This window comes from Ictalurus punctatus, chromosome 21 (genome assembly GCF_001660625.3).
Source record: "Ictalurus punctatus breed USDA103 chromosome 21, Coco_2.0, whole genome shotgun sequence".
Classification (NCBI taxonomy): Eukaryota; Metazoa; Chordata; class Actinopteri; order Siluriformes; family Ictaluridae; genus Ictalurus; species Ictalurus punctatus.
The window spans coordinates 12,185,001-12,210,000 of record NC_030436.2 but is presented as its reverse complement, the minus strand read 5'-3'; the positions used below and the strand labels follow the sequence as shown (position 1 = coordinate 12,210,000).

Here is a 25,000-nt window from a genome sequence, read left to right as displayed (position 1 = left end):
CTAAACTAAATACACTAAACTAAACACACTAAATACACTAAACTAAACACACTAAACTAAACACACTAAACTAAACACACTAAACAATAAACACAGTAAATACACTAAACACACTAAATACACTAAATTAAACACACTAAACACTAAATATACTAAACACACTAAACTAAACACACTAAACACACTAAATACACTAAACACACTAAACTAAACACACTAAACTAAACACACTAAACTAAACACACTAAACACTAAACACACTAAACTAAACACACTAAACACTAAACACACTAAACTAAACACACTAAACACTAAACACACTAAACTAAACACACTAAACACACTAAAGACTAAACTAAACACACTAAACTAAATACACTAAACACACTAAACACTAAACACACTAAACTAAACACACTAAACTAAACACACTAAACACTAAATACACTAAACACTAAACACATTAAAGACTAAACTAAACACACTAAACACACTAATTACACTAAACACACTAAAGACTAAACACGAACCACACTAAACACACTAAACATGTTTAGTGTTTGTGTTTTCCAGGTGCCGATTTCATGTTTGATGTCATTCCTGTGTGAGTTGGAACGTGGTTACAGCAAACATACAAATGCGTATCACAATCACACACACGCCGCCGACATCACACACACAGTGCACTGTCTACTGCTGCGCACCGGAGTACTGGTACCTGTCTCTCTCTCTTTCTGTCTGTGTGTAAATTCAGAAAATCTTCATTTCATGTAAAAAATATATGCCGTATTCACCTGCTGCTTATACTGTATGTAGCTCAACAATGTGGGTAATATGTGTGTGTGTGTGTGTGTGTGTGTGTGTGTGTGTGTGTAGTACTGGTTGACAGAGTTGGAGGTGTTGGCGTGTCTGTTTGCGGCGGCCATTCATGATTATGAACACACAGGAAACACCAACACCTTCCACGTATACATACGGTGCGTAACATGGTGTGTATCAGCTGCTAAAAGAAGTATGATGTTATAATCACTTATACAACTTCCTCTGTATGTGTGTGTGTGTGTATGTGTGTGTGTGTGTGTGTGTGTGTAGGTCTGAATTGGCGATGATATATAACGATCGCTCAGTGCAGGAGAGTCACCACGTCAGTGCTGCATTCCGCCTCCTGCAGGAGGAAAACACAAACATCTTCATGAACCTGACACGCCCCGAATGGCTGTGAGTCTCTCTCTCTCACACTCACACACATACACACACACACATCCAACTCCAGACAGCTCTGTGGTATGTTAACTTTATTTTGTGTGTGTGTGTCAGTGAGCTCCGGTCTCTGGTGATAGAGATGGTGTTGGGAACAGACATGTCCTCTCACGTTCTGCAGGTTAAAGCCATGAGGACGTGTTTACAGCAGCATGACAGGTAAACATTCAGTATCACACATCAGTAATAATCACAGCACACAGCGCTACTGAGTTCCGGATTGTGATTGGTCAGAAGGTGGTGACTAGTTTTCCTGGAGTAAGGAGAAGTGTGTTTATGTAACCTTTATGGAAGGAGACTCCAGTGTCAGCGCTGTGTAACAGTCAGAGGTTTCCCACAGCTTCAGGACAGAGGAGTTTATGCTTCTTTGCGGTTTCTCAGTAACATGACAAGCTGTGTGTGTGTGTGTGTGTGTGTGTGTGTGTGTGTGTGTTGATCAGCATTGATAAACCGAAGGCGTTGTCTCTGATTCTGCATGCGGCTGATATCAGTCACCCTGCTAAATCCTGGAGTTTACACTCACGCTGGACCCCCAGACTGATGGAGGAGTTTTTCACACAAGTACAAACACACACACACACAGCACAATAATAATAATAATAATAATAATAATAATAATAATAATAATAATAATAATAATAAGGTATATTTCTGTGCCAGGTGTATCACCACAACATCATCATACATGGATGTTTTTGTATAAGGTCTGAATGCTATTGTTTATTATTCAAATTAAAATATGGTAGTTTGTGTGTGTGTGTGTGTGTGTGTGTGTGTGTGTGTGTGTGTGTGTGTGTGTGTGTTTTACAGGGAGATAAAGAAGCTGAACTGGGTTTGGCTATCTCACCCCTGTGTGACAGACAGAACACACCTGTCGCTCAGTCACAGATCGGTGAGAAAACTTACTGTTAATCAATGCTAATCTCATAAACTAATCAGCATTAACATACACAACTTCTCAAATACAACAGCTGAATAGAGCAGTTTAAACACACACACACACACACACACACACACACACACACACACACACACACACACACACACACACAAAGGGCAAAGGGCCAAACACAGCAAGACACAGCTAAGACAATAATCTGAGTGGCAGTACTGTATGTTCAAGAGGCGGGGCTGTATATTTAAGGGGCGGGGCTGTATATTTAAGGGGTGGGGCTGTATGTTCAAGGGGCATGGCTGTATATTCAGGGTGGGGCTGTATAATAAGAGTGATGATTAACGGTAAATAAGTGACTGTGACATTTGCGTGTTTCAGCTTTTATAGAGTTCATCGTGGAGCCGACGTTTTCATTAATCAGCGACATGTCGGAGAAAATCATCATCCCTCTGATACAGGACACAACTGATCCATCTCCAACCTGCAGCAGATACCGGTGTGTGTTACTGCATCTGTATCCACACAACTAATTATCACACTGTGTGGGCTTTGAACCGTGGTTTCCAGGCTCAGAGGTGAGATCTCAACCCAGTGAGCCTCCCACAGAGACAGGGAGAGACCGAGGTGCAGAGCAAGCCAAAGGCCTGAGAATTAACTAAAAGTCTGGACTGAGACTGTAAAGAATAGTATGGGGCAGTTGTGGCTCAGGTTGTAGAGGGGGTGTCCACTAATCACAGCGTTGGCGGTTTGATCCTCGGCCCACATGCCTCCACATGCCGAAGTGTCCTTGGGCGAGACACTGAACCCCAAGTTGCTCCTGATGGCAGGCTAGCGCCTTGCATGAGTGAATGAGAATCAGTGTAAAGTGCTTTGTAGAACCGCTAAGGTTAAAAGGCTCTATAAGTGCAGACCATTTACATGACCAAAAGTATATGGACACCTGACCTTCACAACCCATCTGTGGTTCTTTATCAGACTGTTGCCACAAAGTTGAAAGCACATGTCCTCGTATGCTATAGCATTATTTACAGTTTCCCTTCACTGGAACTAAGAATCCCAAACCTGTTCCAGCATGATACAAAGTGCTCAAAGCGAGCTCCATGAAGACGTGAAGTGACATGTGAGAAGGTTGGAAGAAGGTGGAAGAACTCGAGTGTCCTGCACAGAACCCTGACCTCTTCACCTTTGGGTTGAACTGAAGCGTCCTCACATCAACATCAGCGCCTGACCTCAACCTCACTAACGCTCTTGTAGCTGAATGATCACTAATCCCCACATCCACCCCCCAAAATCTAGTGGCAAGCCTTCCCAGAAGAGTGGAGCTCATTGTAACAGCAAAAAAGAGGGAATACATCTGGAATGGGATGTTCAACAAATGTGTGATGGTCAGGGGTTCACATACTTTTGGCAATATAGTGTACTTATGCTGAGAGTACAGGAAGCTGAAGATCTGGACAGAGAAGCCAGAGAAATGACCAGGATGTACCCAAGAGGCCATTAGCAGCGTTTACTCAGACATGAGCACCAGCAAATAGCAATGACTCAAGGCTGAGCCGCGAGCGTGGGGAGAACTCTCTTTAAATAGATTCAGGCACAGGTGGAGCTGATTACCACTCATTATATATATATATATATATATATATATATATATATATATATATATATATATATATATATATATATATTATAGGATGGGGCTCTCTGTCTCCCTCTGGTGGCTCTACAAGGCTGAGCTGACTGTCCCCTTACACTCATTACAGCTGTGTGTGTGTGTGTGTGTGTGTGTGTGTGTGTGTGTGTGTGTGTGTAGGGGTCTACAGTGGACTGTGGGGGACCTCGTTAGCTTCAGATCCATGTGGATGAGACACACTGAGGAGAACAAGAGCAGGTGGAGGGATAAAATAAAGAACGGTAACACATTAAATATATACATATAAATATATAAACACAATACAGTACAAACAAACACACACTGTATATAAACACTGATACAAAATACACACACACACACACACACACACACTGTATATAAACACTGATACAAAATACACACACACACACACACACACACACTGTATATAAACACTGATACAAAACACACACACACACACACACACTGTATATAAACACTGATACAAAACACACACACACACACACACACACACTGTATATAAACACTTAAATAAAACACACAATTAGATTCACTGATTTCTCATCCAGAACAGAAAAATAGAAATGCATTTTATAGATTTTGCACATAAACTGTCTGTTTGTCTCTCTGTCTGTCTGTCTCTGTGTGTCTATAGGTGTGTCTGATTTCAGAGATGAATCTGAAACACAGACAGGACAAGAAACTGCATGAAAAGAGCATTTTCCTATTAAAAGAGTGCAGAAAGGAAGGAGAGGAAAAGGAGGAGGAGAGATGAGGAAAAAGAAGAGGAGGAGAGATGAGGAAGAGGAGGAGGAGAGATGAGGAGGAAGAGGAGGAGGAGAGATGATGAGGAAGAGGAGGAGGAGAGATGAGGAGGAAGAGGAGGAGGAGAGATGAGGAAGAGGAGGAGGAGAGATGAGGAAGAGGAGGAGGAGAGATGAGGAAGAGGAGGAGGAGAGATGAGGAGGAAGAGGAGGAGGAGAGATGAGGAGGAAGAAGAGGAGGAGAGATGATGAGGAAGAGGAGGAGGAGAGATGAGGAGGAAGAAGAGGAGGAGAGATGAGGAGGAAGAGGAGGAGGAGAGATGAGGAAGAGGAGGAGGAGAGATGAGGAGGAAGAGGAGGAGGAGAGATGAGGAGGAAGAGGAGGAGGAGAGATGAGGAAGAGGAGGAGAGATGAGGAAGAAGCTGATCTGTGGTGCTGCAGCTGTAATGCAGAATTAATTCTACACATTTCTGAGTTTATTATTTTTAATACACACCTTTATAACACTGCCATGTACAATCACATTACACACACACACACACACACACACACACACACACGGTTACGTGTTAATGGGGATGTCAGAGATGTCAGAGTTCAATAATAAAGTAAAAATAAGTGTGTATAGTTGTTAATGTGATGAAGTCATGTGCAGTGTCGGAGAGGAGTTTATTATCATTTCTACCTTAATTCATTATTTTAGTAGAATAGCAGAAGATCACATTCTTTTCTTTTTTTTTTCAAAATAATGTAACAGTAATGAGTTTCTTCTTTAACTACTTTATTATTATATTATGGTGTGTGTTTCAGTTTCAGTCAAACACACACTCTGTTGTATCTCACACACACACACACACACACACACACACACACACACACACACACAGAGCACAAAGGAACTGTGATCATTATTAATCATTAATAAGTTCGGTGTTGAAAACGTAAATGCAGAAAAAATGAGTGAAAGGAGGAAAAAGAGAGAGAAGGAAAAGTGAAAATCAGATCTGATCAGAAGTTTACAGTGAGGGTGATGGGGCGTGGCTGATTCCAGGTGACAGCCCCACCCTTCACAGTAACCCCACCCCCTTGTTTTTAACCTCCTATTGTGTTTGTTTAATTAGCATTAATATTTAGTGAATAAAGTGTGCAGATTGTCTGTAGTATGACTCCATCTGTTTATCTTCATCATCATCATCAGTGTTTTATTTCCTTCTTCTGATCTGTTTCTGCCAAAGACAAGGATGGACGTGAACACAGACAGGAACCGCTCTCAAATACAATCTCTAAAAACTTCATATTAATAATAATAATAACAACAACAACAACAATAACAACAACAACAACAATAATAATAATAATAATAATAATGTGTGTGTGGTGTATATGTGTTGTGTTCACCTGTGTGTGGTGTATATGTGTTGTGATTACCTGTGTGTGTGGTGTGTGTATGTGTTGTGATTACCTGTGTGTGTAGTGTGTATGTGTTGTGATTACCTGTGTGTGTGGTGTGTGTATGTGTTGTGATTACCTGTGTGTGTAGTGTGTATGTGTTGTGATTACCTGTGTGTGGTGTGTGTATGTGTTGTGATTACCTGTGTGTGTGGTGTGTGTATGTGTTGTGATTACCTGTGTGTGTAGTGTGTATGTGTTGTGATTACCTGTGTGTGTGGTGTGTATGTGTTGTGATTACCTGTGTGTGTGGTGTGTATGTGTTGTGTTTACCTGTGTGTGTGGTGTGTGTATGTGTTGTGATTACCTGTGTGTGTGGTGTGTATGTGTTGTGTTCACCTGTGTGTGTGGTGTGTATGTGTTGTGATTACCTGTGTGTGTAGTGTGTATGTGTTGTGATTACCTGTGTGTGTGGTGTGTGTATGTGTTGTGATTACCTGTGTGTGTAGTGTGTATGTGTTGTGATTACCTGTGTGTGGTGTGTGTATGTGTTGTGTTCACCTGTGTGTGTGGTGTGTATGTGTTGTGATTACCTGTGTGTGTGGTGTATATGTGTTGTGTTTACCTGTGTGTGTAGTGTGTATGTGTTGTGATTACCTGTGTGTGTAGTGTGTATGTGTTGTGATTACCTGTGTGTGTGGTGTGTGTATGTGTTGTGATTACCTGTGTGTGTAGTGTGTATGTGTTGTGATTACCTGTGTGTGTGGTGTGTATGTGTGTATGTGTTGTGTTTACCTGTGTGTGTGGTGTGTATGTGTTGTGATTACCTGTGTGTGTGGTGTGTATGTGTTGTGATTACCTGTGTGTGTGGTGTGTATGTGTTGTGATTACCTGTGTGTGTGGTGTGTATGTGTTGTGATTACCTGTGTGTGTGGTGTGTATGTGTTGTGATTACCTGTGTGTGTGGTGTGTAGATGTGTTGTGATTACCTGTGTGTGTGGTGTGTATGTGTTGTGATTACCTGTGTGTGTGGTGTGTAGATGTGTTGTGATTACCTGTGTGTGTGGTGTGTATGTGTTGTGATTACCTGTGTGTGTAGTGTGTATGTGTTGTGATTACCTGTGTGTGTGGTGTGTATGTGTGTATGTGTTGTGTTTACCTGTGTGTGTGGTGTGTATGTGTTGTGATTACCTGTGTGTGTGGTGTGTATGTGTTGTGATTACCTGTGTGTGTGGTGTGTATGTGTTGTGATTACCTGTGTGTGTGGTGTGTATGTGTTGTGATTACCTGTGTGTGTGGTGTGTATGTGTTGTGATTACCTGTGTGTGTGGTGTGTATGTGTTGTGATTACCTGTGTGTGTGGTGTGTAGATGTGTTGTGATTACCTGTGTGTGTGGTGTGTATGTGTTGTGTTCACCTGTGTGTGTGGTGTGTATGTGTTGTGATTACCTGTGTGTGTGGTGTGTATGTGTTGTGATTAGCTGTGTGTGTAGTGTGTATGTGTTGTGATTACCTGTGTGTGTGGTGTGTATGTGTTGTGATTACCTGTGTGTGTGGTGTGTGTATGTGTTGTGATTACCTGTGTGTGTGGTGTGTGTATGTGTTGTGATTACCTGTGTGTGTGGTGTGTGTATGTGTTGTGATTACCTGTGTGTGTGGTGTGTATGTGTTGTGATTACCTGTGTGTGTGGTGTGTATGTGTTGTGATTACCTGTGTGTGTGGTGTGTAGATGTGTTGTGATTACCTGTGTGTGTGGTGTGTATGTGTTGTGATTACCTGTGTGTGTGGTGTGTATGTGTTGTGATTACCTGTGTGTGTGGTGTGTATGTGTTGTGATTACCTGTGTGTGTGGTGTGTGTATGTGTTGTGTTTACCTGTGTGTGTGGTGTGTATGTGTTGTGATTAGCTGTGTGTGTAGTGTGTATGTGTTGTGATTACCTGTGTGTGTGGTGTGTGTATGTGTTGTGATTACCTGTGTGTGTGGTGTGTATGTGTTGTGATTACCTGTGTGTGTGGTGTGTGTATGTGTTGTGATTACCTGTGTGTGTGGTGTGTATGTGTTGTGATTACCTGTGTGTGTGGTGTGTATGTGTTGTGATTACCTGTGTGTGTGGTGTGTATGTGTTGTGATTACCTGTGTGTGTGGTGTGTAGATGTGTTGTGATTACCTGTGTGTGTGGTGTGTATGTGTTGTGATTACCTGTGTGTGTGGTCTGTGTTGTTGTCTGAGAGGCAGATTTGTCCTGAGAATAACAGGCTTCAATTTCTGCAGCATCTGATAAACTCTCTCTGGAAAAAGCTGCCAAGAAGATAACAAAATATCAGAAAACTCTAATACACATTAATCACACACAAATCACACACTAATCACACACTCTAATCACACACAAATCACACACTAATCACACACTCTAATCACACACAAATCACAGACTAATCACACACGAATCACACTAATCACACACTCTAATAACACAATAATCACACACACTAGTCACACACGAATCACACACTCTAATTACACGCTCTAATCACATTCGTACCACACACACAAATCACACGCTAATCACATGCTCTAATCACACACTAATCATGCTCTAATCACACACTCTAATCACACACACAAATCACACACTAATCACACGCTCTAATCACACACAAATCACAGACTAATCACACACAAATCACACTAATCACACACTCTAATAACACACTAATCACACACTCTAATCACACGCTCTAATCACATACAAATCACAGACTAATCACACACAAATCACACTAATCACACACTCTAATAACACACTAATCACACACTCTAATAACACACTAATCACACACTCTAATAACACAATAATCACACACTCTAATCACACGCTCTAATCACATACAAATCACAGACTAATCACACACGAATCACACTAATAACACACTCTAATAACACGCTCTAATCACACACTAATCACGCTCTAATCACACACTCTAATGACACACACAAATCACACACTAATCACGCTCTAATCTCACACTCTAATCACCCTTTAATCACACACTCTAAACACACACTAATCACACACAGAAATCACACACCAATCACACACTCTAATCACATACTTATCACACACACAAATCACACTCTAATCACACGCTCTAATCACACACACAAATCAGACACAAATCACACACTCTAATCGCACACTAATCAGACACTCCAATCACGCACAAATCACACACTAATCACACTCTAATCACACACTAAGCACACACTCTAATCACATACTAATCACACTCTAATCACATGCTCTAATCACACACAAATCACACACTAATCACATACTAATCACACACACAAATCACACGCTCTGATCACACGCTCTAATCACATGCTCTAATCACACACAAATCACACACTAATCACATACTAATCACACACACAAATCACACGCTCTGATCACACGCTCTAATCACGTACTAATCACACACTAGTAACACACTAGCCTTAAAGAGAAGACTGTGTTTCAGACACTTTAAAGGGAATCACATTCTGCATTCTGATTGGTGGATTATTTAAAATCAATTATTAAATAACAGTGTTATATTTCTTGATTAATCACACACACTGTGTCATACACTTGTCACACACTCATCACACACTCGTCACACACCCATTGTCTCCTCACCCTCCATCTGACATCGCAGCTTCTCAAACTCCTGCGCAGTATCTTTAGAGTTCAAACTCCCATCATGCTCTTCAGTGTCATCGTCTCCGCCCACATCCGATACACAGCTCTCTGATGACTCGTCTGCTGCCGATGCCGAGCACTGCTGATACACGTGATGTTCTACCAGGAACTGCAGCTCTACACACACACACACAAACACACAAACACACACACACACACACACACACACACACACACACACATACCAACTTTTCACACATCAGGACTAAAATATGACAGTCAGTGTTTGTGATGACTAATGAATATTTATCTGTCTCCATATCCATCTGTTCCTGACTGTCTGTCAGTAAATTAGCACACCCTTCATGGTTGGAGTTCCCTTCACACCTCTCCGTCTCTGCCGTGGTGAATTCAGCAAGGCCTGCTGGGAAATAATAATAATAATAATAATAAGAAGAAGAAGAAGAAGAAGAAGAGACAGTGAGGCAGTGTTTGTTCTCAGAGTAAACTGTTAAGGCATTCCCCATGGTTCAGTTCCCCACTCAGTAATAATAACATTATATCTGATGTTTAATAAGATTCACTTTCTCTTTTCTTTACATCATTATTAACATTCATTTTGAGTGTTAATTATATAATAATAATCTATTAAAGTTAAAGTTACCTTATACAGCTGGTGTGGGAGACGATCTTCATCTATTTCTACACACACACACATACACATACACATAGACAAAGAGAGAGAGAGAAATCAGCTCATACACACTGTATTAACACACACACACACACATACACACACACACAAAGAGAGAGAGAAATCAGCTCATACACACTGTAGTAACACACACACACACACACACACACACACACACATACACACTATATTGTGTGTGAGGGGGTGCTTATGGGGGGAAAGGTGTGTTCATGATCTTCACAGCTTGAGGGAATAAGCTATTTAGAAGCCTGGTGGTGGAGCGTGGGGGGCTGGAGCTGCTGTTGAGCTTTCCTCACGATGGCCATGGTGTTGATGGTACTGTAGAACATAATGCTGCTGACTCTCTCCACAGCAGTGCCATCCATGGTCAGTGGGGAATAGTGTGTGTGGGGGTCAACTACCATCTCTTGTCTTGTCAATACTGAGGGAGAGGTTGTGATTCGTACACCACGCTGCCAGCTGCGCCACCTTAATCCTGTATACCAGCTTCACTGATAATACCACCTTTACTGATAATACCAGCTTCACCAATAATACCAGCTTCACTGATAATACCAGCTTCACCGATGATACCCACCTCACTGATAATACCACCTTCACTGATAATACCAGCTTCACCAATAATACCCACCTTCACCGATAATACCACCTTCACCGATAATACCAGCTTCACCGATAATACCACCTCACTGATAATACCCACCTCACTGATAATACCCACCTCACCGATAATACCCACCTCACCGATAATACCCACCTCACTGATAATACCCACCTCACCGATAATACCCACCTCACCGATAATACCACCTTCACTGATAATACCCACCTCACCGATAATACCCACCTCACTGATAATACCACCTTCACCGATAATACCACCTTCACTGATAATACCCACCTCACCGATAATACCCACCTCACTGATAATACCACCTTCACCGATAATACCACCTTCACCGATAATACCACCTTCACTGATAATACCCACCTCACCGATAATACCCACCTCACTGATAATACCACCTTCACTGATAATACCACCTTCACTGATAATACCAGCTTCACTGATAATACCCACCTCACTGATAATACCAGTTTCACCGATAATACCCACCTCACCGATAATACCCACCTCACCGATAATACCCACCTCACCGATAATACCACCTTCACCGATAATACCACCTTCACTGATAATACCCACCTTCACCGATAATACCCACCTCACCGATAATACCCACCTCACTGATAATACCACCTTCACTGATAATACCAGCTTCACTGATAATACCCACCTCACTGATAATACCAGTTTCACCAATAATACCCACCTCACCGATAATACCCACCTCACCCATAATACCCACCTCACCCATAATACCACCTTCACCGATAATACCCACCTTCACCGATAATACCCACCTCACCGATAATACCCACCTCACCGATAATACCCACCTCACCGATAATACCAGTTTCACCGATAATACCCACCTCACCGATAATACCCACCTCACCCATAATACCCACCTCACTGATAATACCACCTTCACTGATAATACCACCTTCACTGATAATACCCACCTCACCGATAATACCCACCTCACCGATAATACCCACCTTCACCGATAATACCACCTTCACTGATAATACCAGCTTCACTGATAATACCACCTTCACTGATAATACCAACCTTCACTGATAATACCCACCTCACTGATAATACCACCTTCACCGATAATACCCACCTCACCGATAATACCAGCTTCACCGATAATACCCACCTTCACTGATAATACCCACCTCACCGATAATACCACCTTCACTGATAATACCACCTTCACCGATAATACCCACCTCACCGATAATACCACCTCACCAATAATACCCACCTCACCGATAATACCAGCTTCACCGATAATACCCACCTTCACTGATAATACCCACCTCACCGATAATACCACCTTCACTGATAATACCACCTTCACTGATAATACCCACCTCACCGATAATACCCACCTCACCGATAATACCAGCTTCACCGATAATACCACCTTCACTGATAATACCACCTTCACCGATAATACCAGCTTCACTGATAATACCACCTTCACTGATAATACCAGCTTCACTGATAATACCACCTTCACTGATAATACCACCTTCACCGATAATACCAGCTTCACTGATAATACCACCTTCACTGATAATACCACCTTCACTGATAATACCACCTTCACTGATAATACCCACCTCACTGATAATACCCACCTCACCGATAATACCCACCTTCACTGATAATACCCACCTCACCGATAATACCACCTTCACTGATAATACCACCTTCACTGATAATACCCACCTCACCGATAATACCCACCTCACCGATAATACCACCTTCACTGATAATACCACCTTCACTGATAAGACCCACCTCACTGATAATACCGACCACTGTGGCATCATCAGCTAATTTAATGACATGGTTGTTGTTGAATCTGATGCATCTGATTGCAGTCGTGTGTCAGCAGGGTGAACAGCAGAGGAGCTCAGGACGCAGCCCCCAGGTGAGCCTGTGCTCCCTGAGATGGGTCTCGATGTATGACTGCATGCTGGTAGAATGCAGAAAGGAGGTATTTTCACCTGATTTCTGGTGTTTAATCACATGACAACTAAGATGTAGTGATAGACATGAAACAAATAAAATAAGGCACTGTGTTATCAGTACTAGGAGAGGCTACTGCAGACGTAAGTCATCTTGCTCATGCAGATCAATAATGTTATTGTTATAAAGGGTTGTGATGTGGTTTAATGTCATGTTCTCAGATTAAATCTGCTTTTTCTTCTACAAGATTTTGTTTGAAACTTTTTAACTTTTTCTAGAATCTAGAAGCTTGTTGCCTAGAAACTGCAGCGTCCCCAGACACTGTCTATGAAAATGTGTCACACAAATACACACACACATTCCACTTCAGCTCCATCACACATACACACACATGCGCGAACACACATGCGCACACACACACACACACACACACACACACACATACACACACACACACACACAGGTGAGGGGTGGAGTTAGAATAAGGGGTGTGGTTATAGTGACTCTACAGGCTTATCAGAGTTTCACAAAAATGCTGATGGAGCCCAGGAAGAATTAGAGTTTGACAGCTCTGAGTTAGAATGTGTTCTGATTGGCTGAGAGCAGTACGATGTGTTCTGATTGGCTGAGAGCATTACAGTGTGTTCTGATTAGCTGAGAACATTACAGTGTGTTCTGACTGGCTGAGAGCATTACCGTGTGTTCTGATTGGCTGAGAGCATTACAGTGTGTTCTGATTGGCTGAGAGCAGTACGATGTGTTCTGATTGGCTGAGCTCTGTAAGATGTGTTCTGATTGGCTGAGAGCAGTACGATGTGTTCTGATTGGCTGAGCGCTGTAAGATGTGTTCTGATTGGCTGAGAGCATTACAGTGTGTTCTAATTGGCTGAGAGCATTACACTGTGTTCTAATTGGCTGAGAGCATTACAGTGTGCTCTGATTGGCTGAGAGCATTACAGTGTGCTCTGATTGGCTGAGAGCATTACAGTGTGCTCTGATTGGCTGAGAGCAGTACAATGTGTTCTGATTGGCTGAGAGCAGTACAGAGTGCTCGGATTGGCTGAGAGCAGTACGGTGTGTTCTGATTGGTCATGAGCTTAATGTTTGATGGAGCATAAAGTTCACCTGGAGACGATGGGTCACTGGATGCAACCAGCGTGGCAGGAGTCGGCCGTCTCCTTCGGATCTGTAACACACACACACACACACACACACACACACACACACACACACACACACACACAGAATTACACATTAGGCTCTAATTTATGTAGATAGATAGATAGATAGATAGATAGATAGATAGATAGATAGATAGATAGATATGATTGTTAAATGCAGAGATTGGTTTTAAAACTAATGTGTGATGTGAAGAAAGCAGCAGCCAATCAGCTCACTTTAATCTTTGCATGACAATTATAAATTAATTAGAATTAGACTTGAATTAGAAAAGTTCTGACTGGTGTGTGTGTGTGTGTGTGTGTGTGTGTGTGTGTGTGTGTGTGTGTGCGCGTGTATGTGTATGTATGTATATGTGTGTGTGTGTATGTGTGTGTCTATGTGTGTCTATGTGTGTGTCTATGTGTCTATGTGTGTGTGTGTGTGTGTGTGTGTGTGTGTGTGTGTGTGTGTGTGTGTGAGTGTGTGTTCAGTTTGGCTGGTTTAGGTCTTCAGATATGCTGCTCAGTGGAGTGTGTGAGAGACGATACAGAGGAACATTCCACCTTCCCACACAATTTTTTCTCTCTCATTCCACTCATCCCACAGAGAGCAGTCTCTCCATCACTCCTTTATTTCACACACACACACACACACACACACACACACACACACACACACACACACACACACACACACACCATCAGTGAGTCAGTCACACTCTTCTGTTCATTTCATCTGTTTCAGTAAACAAACTGAGAATCTGATTATGCAGCACACGGCCGTACACTCATCATCTCTGTGTCTCTGTGGGGGGCGTGGCCTCTGTACCTGTCAGTCTCAGTGAAGGAGGCATGGCCTAAACAGTCTAAACAGTCTAAATATTCCCCTTGTGCCCTACTCACTACCCCTTAATACAGTGTTCCCCTCGTGCCCTACTCACTAGCCCTTAATACAGTGTTCCCCTCGTAACCTACTCACTAGCCCTAAATACAGTGTTCCCCTCGTGCCCTACTCACTAGCCCTTAATACAGTGTTCCCCTCGTGCCCTACTCACTAGCCCTTAATACAGTGTTCCCCTCGTGCCCTACTCACTAGCCCTTAATACAGTGTTCCCCTCGTTACCTACTCACTAGCCCGTAATACAGTGTTCCCCTCGTGCCCTACTCACTAGCCCTTAATACAGTGTTCCCCTCGTGCCCTACTCACTAGCCCTTAATACAGTGTTCCCCTCGTGCCCTACTCACTAGCCCTTAATACAGTGTTCCCCTCGTGCCCTACTCACTAGCCCTTAATACAGTGTTCCCCTCGTGCCCTACTCACTAGCCCTTAATACAGTGTTCCCCTCGTGCCCTACTCACTAGCCCTTAATACAGTGTTCCCCTCGTGCCCTACTCACTAGCCCTTATACCATAATTACACTGTCCTCTTACACACTAAACCTAGAAAAATCTTCTTTCTTTTGACATAAAAGAAGCTTTGGGCTCAGCTTCATACAGATTTCCTCTTCCTAGCTCCACCCTGCTCTGACCAGCTCCACCTATGCGTACTGATATATGGAGGTTTTAAACTCAGTTAAACAGAGACAGATGTTATTCTCAGCAGCTGTATGAGAAGTCATTAGTAATGTGGAGCTGCAGTGTGTACAGGATTCCTTATCTTGTCCTAGTGGCCCCTGAGCACTGCTTCCATTTACACAAAGCGTTTACATCAACAACGTTCTCATTCATTCCCCAGCGTAGAGATCGTGTCATCATGAGCATTATGTCCAGAGCTGGGAGTCAGATATTTAAGAAGCTCCTCAACACCCTCAGTGGTCTAAACGAAAGTAACCATGGTAACAAACAGCCCCCATTTTTACCCCTGCTTTTATGCGAGTTTGGCTCGGTGACCACACAAAGATGAGTTTTATTCTGAGAAGGACACAGAAAGCACTCTGGTGATGCACTAAAATCTTTTTGTACACTGACAGAATGATTCACCAGCACCAGCATTTTAAAGATTCTGATCCACTGGAGAGGTAGATGTCTTGGAAAATGAGATTGTCTCCAACACCATCCTCTCACAGCATCACAGGAATAAATTATGTTGTGTGGAGAAGAATTACAATGTGGGAAATTCAGAGCTCCTGGCCATCGAAGCAGCAGAGGAAGAACAGAGGCGCTGGATAAATGTTCTTTTTTACTGACCACAAAATCTTTAATATGTGAAAACAGTCAAATGCTAAAAAAAACCCCTGAAAGACATGCTGAGCTCCTTTACACAGTTCTGATTAATCTTCACGCTGCGCTCAAGAACAGAAAATCACTGCTGAGATGATATGACGGACAGTTCCACTCCTCCTCCACTGCCTCCTAACATGGAGTAACACACCTCCTCCTCCTAACATGGAGTAACACACCTCCTCCTCCTCCTAACATGGAGTAACACACCTCCTCCTCCTCCTAACATGGAGTAACACACCTCCTCCTTCTAACATGGAGTAACACACCTCCTCCTCCTAACATGGAGTAACACACCTCCTCCTCCTCCTAACATGGAGTAACACACCTCCTCCTCCTCCTAACATGGAGTAACACACCTCCTCCTCCTCCTAACATGGAGTAACACACCTCCTCCTCCTCCTAACATGGAGTAACACACCTCCTCCTCCTAACATGGAGTAACACACCTGCTCCTCCTAACATGGAGTAACATGTGATTTGTTCACACTTCACTCATATCTCATGCCATACAGCAGTTCAGAAGTTCTTCTAGAGCCCATCAGTAGAAAGAGATGTAAGGACTTTGTGAAAGCCCAGCAACCGCTGTCCCTCATCAGTTTTATAACACAGATTGATAGTTAATGTCCTACAGACTGCTACACAAACCGGACCAAGTGCTCTTCAACATCTTTCACTCATACAGCCCTCACACCATCAGATTCCAGAGAACCGGGAGAACCGTCTGGGTCATGACAATATGACAACGCAGACAGCATCCACAACGACACAGATACCTACACAACGACACAGATACCTACACAACGACACAGATACCTACACAACGACACAGATACCTACACAACGACACAGATACCACCTGGACTGAAACTCTCATTCTGGAAGTTAAGCACTTCTTTTATTCAAAAATGAATTATGTTCCCTCCATCCATACATGAACCATGGGGAGGAGAAGACCTGTGCTCTGGGCTGCAGCTGGAGGACAGCATACACACACACCCACACACACACACACACACACACCCACACACACACACACACACCATTGAACTGATTTAGGAACAGGAAACCTTGTTATGTGGATGATCAGCATTACAGTGTTATATTAAACCTGAAGCCACTTCACCTTTATCCTGGACTCATTACACACCACCGCCTCCATCACACCCCCTGGTCCAATCAGAACAAGTTATTTTGTGATGTGACACATAAAGGCACAAAAGTGCAGTTGAACACAGAATCACCAATTGGCTCACCCATGCTTTAGATTAACAAACACACACACTTACACTCACACACACACACACACACACACACACACACACACACACACACACACACACACACACACACACATGCTTACCTGTTCAGCAGCTTCAGGGTCCAGGTGAGAGTCCAGTAGTGGAACCGTGAACTGGATTTTCCGAGGACTTCCCTCCATATCAGAGAGACAGACAGACAGATAGAGAGACAGACAGAGTGGTGGAGGACAAATTAAGGATGATGATGATGATGGTGATTATGATGATGATGGTGAATAGCTGAAATCCCAATATTAATAATCCTTTTATCCTTATTCTCTCTTCTTCTTTTATTCCTCTAAAATCTTTCCTTCATTCTCTTTCTCTCCTGTCCTCCTGCTGCATGTTCTCTACTGCTCGCTGCAGTAAAACACACACACACACACACACACACACACACACACACACACACATACACACCTCCCTCCTTTCTCTGCCTTTCTCCTCTGCAGCTTCAACTCTTTCTGACCCCTCCCACTGACTGGCGCCACCCACCAACACCATGCTGTCCTCCAATTGGCTGCTTCATCTGCCAGTCACCGCACTGATCAGCTCCACACCCTCACACTGAAGGAATGCCATTGTGGAGAAAAATGTGAAATTAAACCTTAACAAAATCTCATGAAACACAATTATTAAAATAAAATAAAAATATAGACTAGTGCTTTAAAAATAGAAAATCTGGGTGAAATCCAGCCGTGAAAATGATAAATTATTGCATTTATTTTATACTACACTTACAAGAAATATAATATAAAATATTATAATATAATACACAGTCTGAGACAGTGAGGTATTCGCTAAATATTTTATTATTAAAATTTGTAAAATTCCCCATAAATATCCACAGGTATATAATAATAATAATAATAATAATAATAATAATAATAATAATAATGAAGACTCATATAATGTTGAAAGTCAAAGACAGTACCCCACAGAAAAAAAAAAAAAAAAAACACAGCAGGTCATGAATAAACTATATTAAGTGCACCATACTAAACTGGTGGCCATAAGCTTCCATCATTTGTTAGCGACATTAGCGCTATAGCTGCAGTGCAGTAGTAAATGTGCTGTTTGTTGTTGTGATAAACAGATTTATTTATTTCCTCTGCTGCATGTTCAGGATTTAATGCATGTGATATATTTATTTGATTTAGTCTTGAAGCTTTATAATGCTGCAGTCATGTGACAGAAACATGATAAGTGTTTTACCTGTTGAGTTTCGGATCTAGCCCCACCCCTGGCCACGCCCACTGATGAATGTCTGTCTTTTGTTACTAACCTGTCTCTTGTTATTGGTGTTTACTTTTGTTAATGTGGTCAGTGTATTTACACACTCTGTTTGTCTCATGTGGAAGTGAAAGTCACAAAACTGGATGTTAAATATTTATTTGTGCTTCCTGATTTGGGATTTGGCCTGCATCTGTGTGTGTGTGTGTGTGTGTGTGTGTGTGTGTGTGTGTGTGTGTGTGTGTGTGTGTGTGTGTGTGTGTGTGTGTGTGTGTGTCTGTGTGCGTGTGTCCTATAATCACTGTAATAAATGTGTTTAAGTTTGCAAATCCTCGTTGGTGACACTATTGTGATGCACGTGTGGCCTCCATGTTATCCGTATCCATGGCAACTGCCTGTGATGTCAGAGAGGAAATTAACCATAATGACTTATCAGAGGGACGCTTCATTGTGTGTGTGTGTGTGTGTGTGTGTGTGTGTGTGTGTGTGTGTGTGTGTGTGTGAGTGATGGTGTGTGTGTGTGTGTGTGTGTGTGTGTGTGTGTGTGATGGTGTAAAATAATACTCAGAGATAAATCTTTGTTTGTTGCTGCTTTACTTCATTAAAACACACAAATCAACACAATAACAAACGAGTCACATTTATTAATTATTCATTATTTATCATTATTATTATACATTTTTAATAACAGCAGTAATATTATTTATATTAAATCAGATCCTGAACACAGTTAAGATTTTTGTAGTACTGTATGAGAAATTATTCAGAAAATAGATGTGTGTGTGTGTATGTGTGTCTGTGTCTGTGTGAGTGTGTGTGTGTGTGTGTGCGTGTGTGTGTGTGTGTGTGTGTGTGTGTGTGTGTGTGTTTATAAGCTACTTTTTGCCGAATCTCTGTGGCACAGCGAGGCTCCAAATCTGTTGTGGAACGCTGTCCCAGTCCCGAGACTGAATTCTCTCATCAGTCCGTACATCAGAGTGTGAACCACGCCCAAACCTGCACAACACACACATCAACAATACACACACATACACACATCAATACACAACACACACATCAACAATACACGCATCAATACACAACACCCACGTGCACACACACATACACACATCGATACACAACACACACATCAACAATACACATATCAGTACACAACACACACACCCACACAAACACGTGAATTCTGTTCAGTGAGTGAGTGTGTGTGTGAGTGTGTGTGTGCATGTATGTGTGTATACTGTTGAGGGTGGCATAACACCGATGGGTCATGTGTGTGCGTGTGTGTATGTGTGTGTGTACCATTGACGGTGGTGTAACACTGATGGGTCACGTGTGTGTGTGTGTGTGTGTACTATTGAGGGTGGTGTAACACTGATGAGCCATGTGGAGTGTGTGTGTTTGTGTGTATGTGTGTGTGTATTGTTGAGGGTGTTGAAACACTGATGGGTCATGTGTGTGTGTGTGTGTGTGTGTGTGTGTGTGGGTACCGTTGAGGGTGGTGTAACACTGATGGGTCACGTGTGTTTCTCTGAAAGTTGTGCAGTAATGAACTCAGTGCCATCTTCAGGAGACGATCATCAATAACACCACGAAGCTGCTGTTCACTGACCTGTAATACACACACACACACACACACACACACACACACACACACACACACACACACACACACAGTGTTAATATTCAGACCTGAGTTAAATTACTATTAAATGTCTAGATTTTTATCAGAGTTTAAATTTAATCAAATGAATCATGAATTAATGTTTTTACTCGTTTACAGTTTTAGGATCATTAACACTTTACTCTCAGTTCACGCTGGTAATTTAACACTTTACTCTCAGTTCACGCTGGGTAATTTAACACTTTACTCTCAGTTCACGCTGGTAATTGAACACTTTAGAGAGTTTAACAGGTTCCTGATTCCACGCGTTCTCTGTATAAGGTGGAAAATAAAGGCATGTCCCACATCATTCATCTATTAAAATACCACAGGTTTGTGAAATGGAGGTTTTAATGTGATTCAGTATGTATGTCTATAATCTGTACACCACAATACAATTCTAAAGTAATTTTTTAAAAATCTATTACAAAATTAAACATGTGTGTGTGTTTGTGTGTGTGTGTGTGTGTGTGTGTGTGTGTGTGTGTGTGTGTGTGTGGGTGGATTTAAAAGGCTTTATTCAGTTTTATTCAGTGGCTTTAAAAGTTGCTGATGTCATTAGCATAATCATTAGCCACACGATAGAACATTTGTGTGAATATATATATATATATATATATGTATGTATGTATGTATGTATATATGTATATATATATATATATATATATATATGTGTGTGTGTGTGTGTGTGTGTGTATGTATGTATGTATGTATGTATATACATATATATATATATATATATATATATATATATATATATATATATATATGTATGTATGTATGTATGTGTGTGTATATATATATATATATATACACACATTTATTTCAGTCTTATTTAATAAAGTCTGTTTTATTTAAGTGTGTAAGAAACTGCAGTGTTTTCATCTAAATGTTCAGCAAAATCAGAGAAATTTGAAAACAAAATCAGAAAAGAAAAGAAAGCCATTTGATTCAGTCACAATTTAAAATCATTAAAGCAGCTATGTGTGTAGTGTTCAGTGTCTCCTAGTGTTCAGCGTCTCCTAGTGTTCAGTAGTCCAGTAATTCTGTACTGGGCACTTTATCTTGGGCCCTAACATGGAAATTTAGAGTAAAATCTGGATTGTTTGTAAATAAAGTAAATAAATTGCAGTGTTGATGTTTTTCAGCTTACCAGCGTCTCTGTCATGTTTTCCTCCGAGTCCACAGCTGTGTCTCCGTCTGTGACACCGTGTGTCGCCCCGGCAATGACCAGAACCACCACAAACCACACACTCGCGTCCATCACACCAAACACACTCCAAAACACTCAATTATCAAATAAATGACTGGTTCTGAAGGAGAAAGTGTGCATATATATGTATATACACTTACACACACACACACACACACACACACACACACACAGACTCACCCACTCACACACAAAGGTTTGAACAGGTGTTAAACGTCCCACAGGACGGCAAACTGTTATTAAAGTTTTAAATCTTCCATTTCCTCCATCTCCTGAGATTCTTTACAAAGTGAGTAAAGTGAGGATTAAACAGGATTTATTATCATTTTAAACACACACACACAAACATACACACACACACACACACACACACACGCACACACACACACACACACACACACACACACACACACACACACAGTGACACCCCTCTGGAATAACACCAACAGTCAATTAATCGCTATGACAACCAATCAGATTAGAGCTTTAAGAGCTCAGAGGAACATCAGGTTAAAACAATAATAACTGTTTACAGATTCATGATATTAATAATAGATCATTTAAATATAATATTATATATGATTATATTTCTGATAAGTATAATAATTAAATTTACATCATACATCAAATTTCAGAGTTCATAAATTAATATTCAACTTTACCGAGTTCATCGTTGTGTAGTGACAGTAAATAAATGCTTTTATTTATTTATTTTGATTTGTCATATTTCAGTTATTTTAATATTATTTATTTTTTTACTTTTGCATTCTGTATTTTAATTAATTACATTTTTATTCCAAACAAACAACAGAGTTTTGTTTTGTTTTCTAAACACTACTGTGTTCATTTTCTGGGTTTTAATGTTTAAATCTCAGGAATTATTAAATTGAGGGATTAAGAAAACAGGACTAAAAGCAGGATTAATCAGTGTGTTTTATACAGACTGAGACAAGAGCCCAGTGCATGCTGGGAAATAAAACAAAATAATAAAAGAAAGAACGCAAACAAAAACACAAAAGTGCATGAATTATGTTCATTAATCTTTCACTCATCTTTTACTAAATGATTTATTTATTTACAGTAACATGAATATAATCAGCAGGTCACATGACCTAAAGAGAAAACCAGTGTTTCATGCTTTGAACATCAGATTTAATATCAGATTTAATATCAGATTGTCCAGCAATAATCATGCACATAGTCTTACTTCAATACACACATTAATCTAACTGTACACACTTCCTCCGTGTGTGTGTGTGTGTGTGTGTGTGTGTGTGTGTGTGTGTGTGTGTGTGTGTGTGTGTGTGTATATGTGTGTCATTTTTAATAACTTTAAAAAAAAATCAGCAGGTGACCTTTGGATATAACAGAGCAGATATTTATGAGAGAAACTGTTAAAGCAATGATAAAGTCATGTGTAAATTAAATAAAATATCTGAATTAAATCAAACATCAGACCAGAACAGCAGAATAACCACAGCACAGGGGATTCATTCACACTATACAAACGACTCCTTATGAAATGAATCAGAAGAATCAGAACACATTTACAAGTTATTTTACACACTAAATACCTTTTTTTTCTGAATACCTTTTTTTTTTGTCAGTTGTAGTAAATAACTAAATAATCAATCATTAAAGCATAATAAACAGAAATGTTGTTCGTTATATGGGTAATTTAGGAAGATTTAATAAAATGAGTTGCATTCGCAAGTCAAATAAATAAAAACATAATTTATTTTTTGAAATGAATTTACTTACAATAGAGAATCAAGTGAATTAAAACTTCTACAGTTTGATTCACTTAGAGTTAGCCAAAAAGGAGTCAAATTACTTAAGTGAGTTTGAATTGGAATCAAACGAATCAAAAAATTAGTAGCTGGCAAGAACTTAATCCAAAACAATTAATTAACAGAATCAGTGGTTCAAAAGAATCAGATGGATAAAAATCTCAATGATTTGTTTAAACAGTAATTTTAAAGAACTGAATCATTAAAGTGACACAGAGTTGAGTCAAATCTTTTAAATGGCATTAGTGAGTCTTCTGAACATCGCTATATCATTTGGTTCGTTAGTTATTACACCATGCTGCGGGTTTCTGCTCTAACTGAAGAAATCTGAAGAACTTTCTGAATATTTATTTTACATTTTATTTTTAAGTATGTGTAAAACATCCGGCAAATAAAGTCAGCTCATCTGAGTAATGGAGTCAGTGATGTTCCTGTAAGGCACTTGCATCAGAAATGACAAATATAACACACACAAATGACTGAGAGCTTCCTTTAAAGAAGAGTTTCTGAAACCTGCAGCTCATCTTTTTTATATTTACATACAGTAATTAATTAAAGAACACATTTCTAAAAAAAAACAGTTAGTGACTCGAGCAAGTGTGGCAAGCCATAAAAAATAATAATGTGAACAAATTATGACTAAGTCTGAAAACTTAAGCACTGGTTTAACAAAGAAAAAAACATCAGGAACGTCACACAGCAGCCATTTATTTCCTAAAACATCTGCAGCTGTTTCCCAAACTCTTAATAAGTAACAATATTCCCATGTTTGTTGCCCACTAGAGGGCATCTGAAGTGTTGAAATGATCTGAATTGTTCTAGATAAGGCTATAGAAGAATCTCAAGTGCTATAGTAAAAGCTCATGTTCCTAGCATGTTAACATGTGTTTACTGGACATTAGCAGTGTTTAGATTAAGCTAATATAAAAAGAATGCCACTCAGCAGCATAGATATACATCTTAGTGTGTGTGTGTGTGTGTGTGTGTGTGTGTGTTGTCCTTGAACATACAGCATTTATTGCTTACAGTTGAATGCAAAAGCAGCCCCAAGCTAATGTTAGATCTGATCACAGTTTATGATATATTATCAGTTTTGTGTCTGAGAGACATTTCTTTGTGGACTTTAACAGAATTATAGGATTATCATTTTCCAGAAGATCACATGCTTTTTCACATTTGTCCAAACTAAAGAGTGGGGTTTGTCTGTCGACAAGTGGGTGTGTCCATCTCGCTCATATATAAATACAAAGACACGCCCCTATAAATGTTCCTAATCAGCACACAAAAGAGATTTCATGATTGCATTCTGATTTTCTCCTAGAAATCACACTACATTCACCAACCATCTATAATCTGTAATATATATATATATATATATATATATATATATATATATATATATATATATATATATATACATACATACATCCTACTTTCCTGAAATGGGAATATTAAG

The 25,000-nt window shown here is 40.5% G+C and overlaps 4 protein-coding genes across 8 annotated transcripts in view; 1 reads left to right on the top strand and 3 right to left on the bottom strand.

The window, feature by feature from the left end:
* Positions 1–5,311, top strand: part of LOC108254789 (dual specificity calcium/calmodulin-dependent 3',5'-cyclic nucleotide phosphodiesterase 1B) — a 55,113-nt gene extending 49,802 nt beyond the window's left edge. For both annotated transcript variants that reach the window (XM_053674153.1, XM_017450106.3), the window contains exons 7-15: positions 574–714; positions 877–977; positions 1,093–1,218; positions 1,318–1,419; positions 1,701–1,821; positions 2,071–2,152; positions 2,534–2,651; positions 3,966–4,066; positions 4,462–5,311. In XM_053674153.1, coding sequence (XP_053530128.1) covers positions 574–714; positions 877–977; positions 1,093–1,218; positions 1,318–1,419; positions 1,701–1,821; positions 2,071–2,152; positions 2,534–2,651; positions 3,966–4,066; positions 4,462–4,517 — 948 coding nt within the window. In that variant the 3' untranslated portion in view covers positions 4,518–5,311. The remainder of the gene's footprint in view (positions 1–573; positions 715–876; positions 978–1,092; positions 1,219–1,317; positions 1,420–1,700; positions 1,822–2,070; positions 2,153–2,533; positions 2,652–3,965; positions 4,067–4,461) is intronic.
* Positions 4,856–18,081, bottom strand: LOC124626137 (protein phosphatase 1 regulatory subunit 1A). 2 transcript variants are annotated; one of them, XM_053674155.1, is made up of 7 exons: positions 17,711–18,081; positions 14,093–14,153; positions 10,309–10,346; positions 10,005–10,068; positions 9,642–9,821; positions 8,162–8,260; positions 4,856–5,797 (listed from the first exon to the last, which is right to left on the bottom strand). In XM_053674155.1, the coding sequence occupies exons 1-7, from the start codon at positions 17,786–17,788 to the stop codon at positions 5,766–5,768; spliced, it is 552 nt and encodes a 183-aa protein (XP_053530130.1). In that variant the 5' UTR covers positions 17,789–18,081; the 3' UTR covers positions 4,856–5,765. The 2 variants fall into 2 exon arrangements, with proteins under 2 accessions (XP_053530130.1, XP_053530131.1); XM_053674156.1 differs by having other exon boundaries at positions 5,440–5,797; positions 10,005–10,065.
* Positions 18,082–19,478: 1,397 nt separating this feature from the next.
* npffl (neuropeptide FF-amide peptide precursor like) lies at positions 19,479–21,916 on the bottom strand. The gene is made up of 3 exons (XM_017496599.3): positions 21,695–21,916; positions 20,369–20,490; positions 19,479–19,877 (listed from the first exon to the last, which is right to left on the bottom strand). Exons 1-3 carry the CDS (start codon positions 21,803–21,805, stop codon positions 19,757–19,759), a joined length of 354 nt encoding a protein of 117 aa, XP_017352088.1. The 5' UTR covers positions 21,806–21,916; the 3' UTR covers positions 19,479–19,756.
* Positions 21,917–22,802: 886 nt separating this feature from the next.
* The window catches only part of itga7 (integrin, alpha 7), a 29,296-nt gene continuing 27,098 nt past the window's right edge, over positions 22,803–25,000 (bottom strand). For all 3 annotated transcript variants that reach the window (XM_017450097.3, XM_017450099.3, XM_017450101.3), the window contains exon 25: positions 22,803–25,000. This exon is cut by the window's right edge and continues 926 nt beyond it. The gene's annotated coding sequence lies outside the window, so the exon portion shown is untranslated.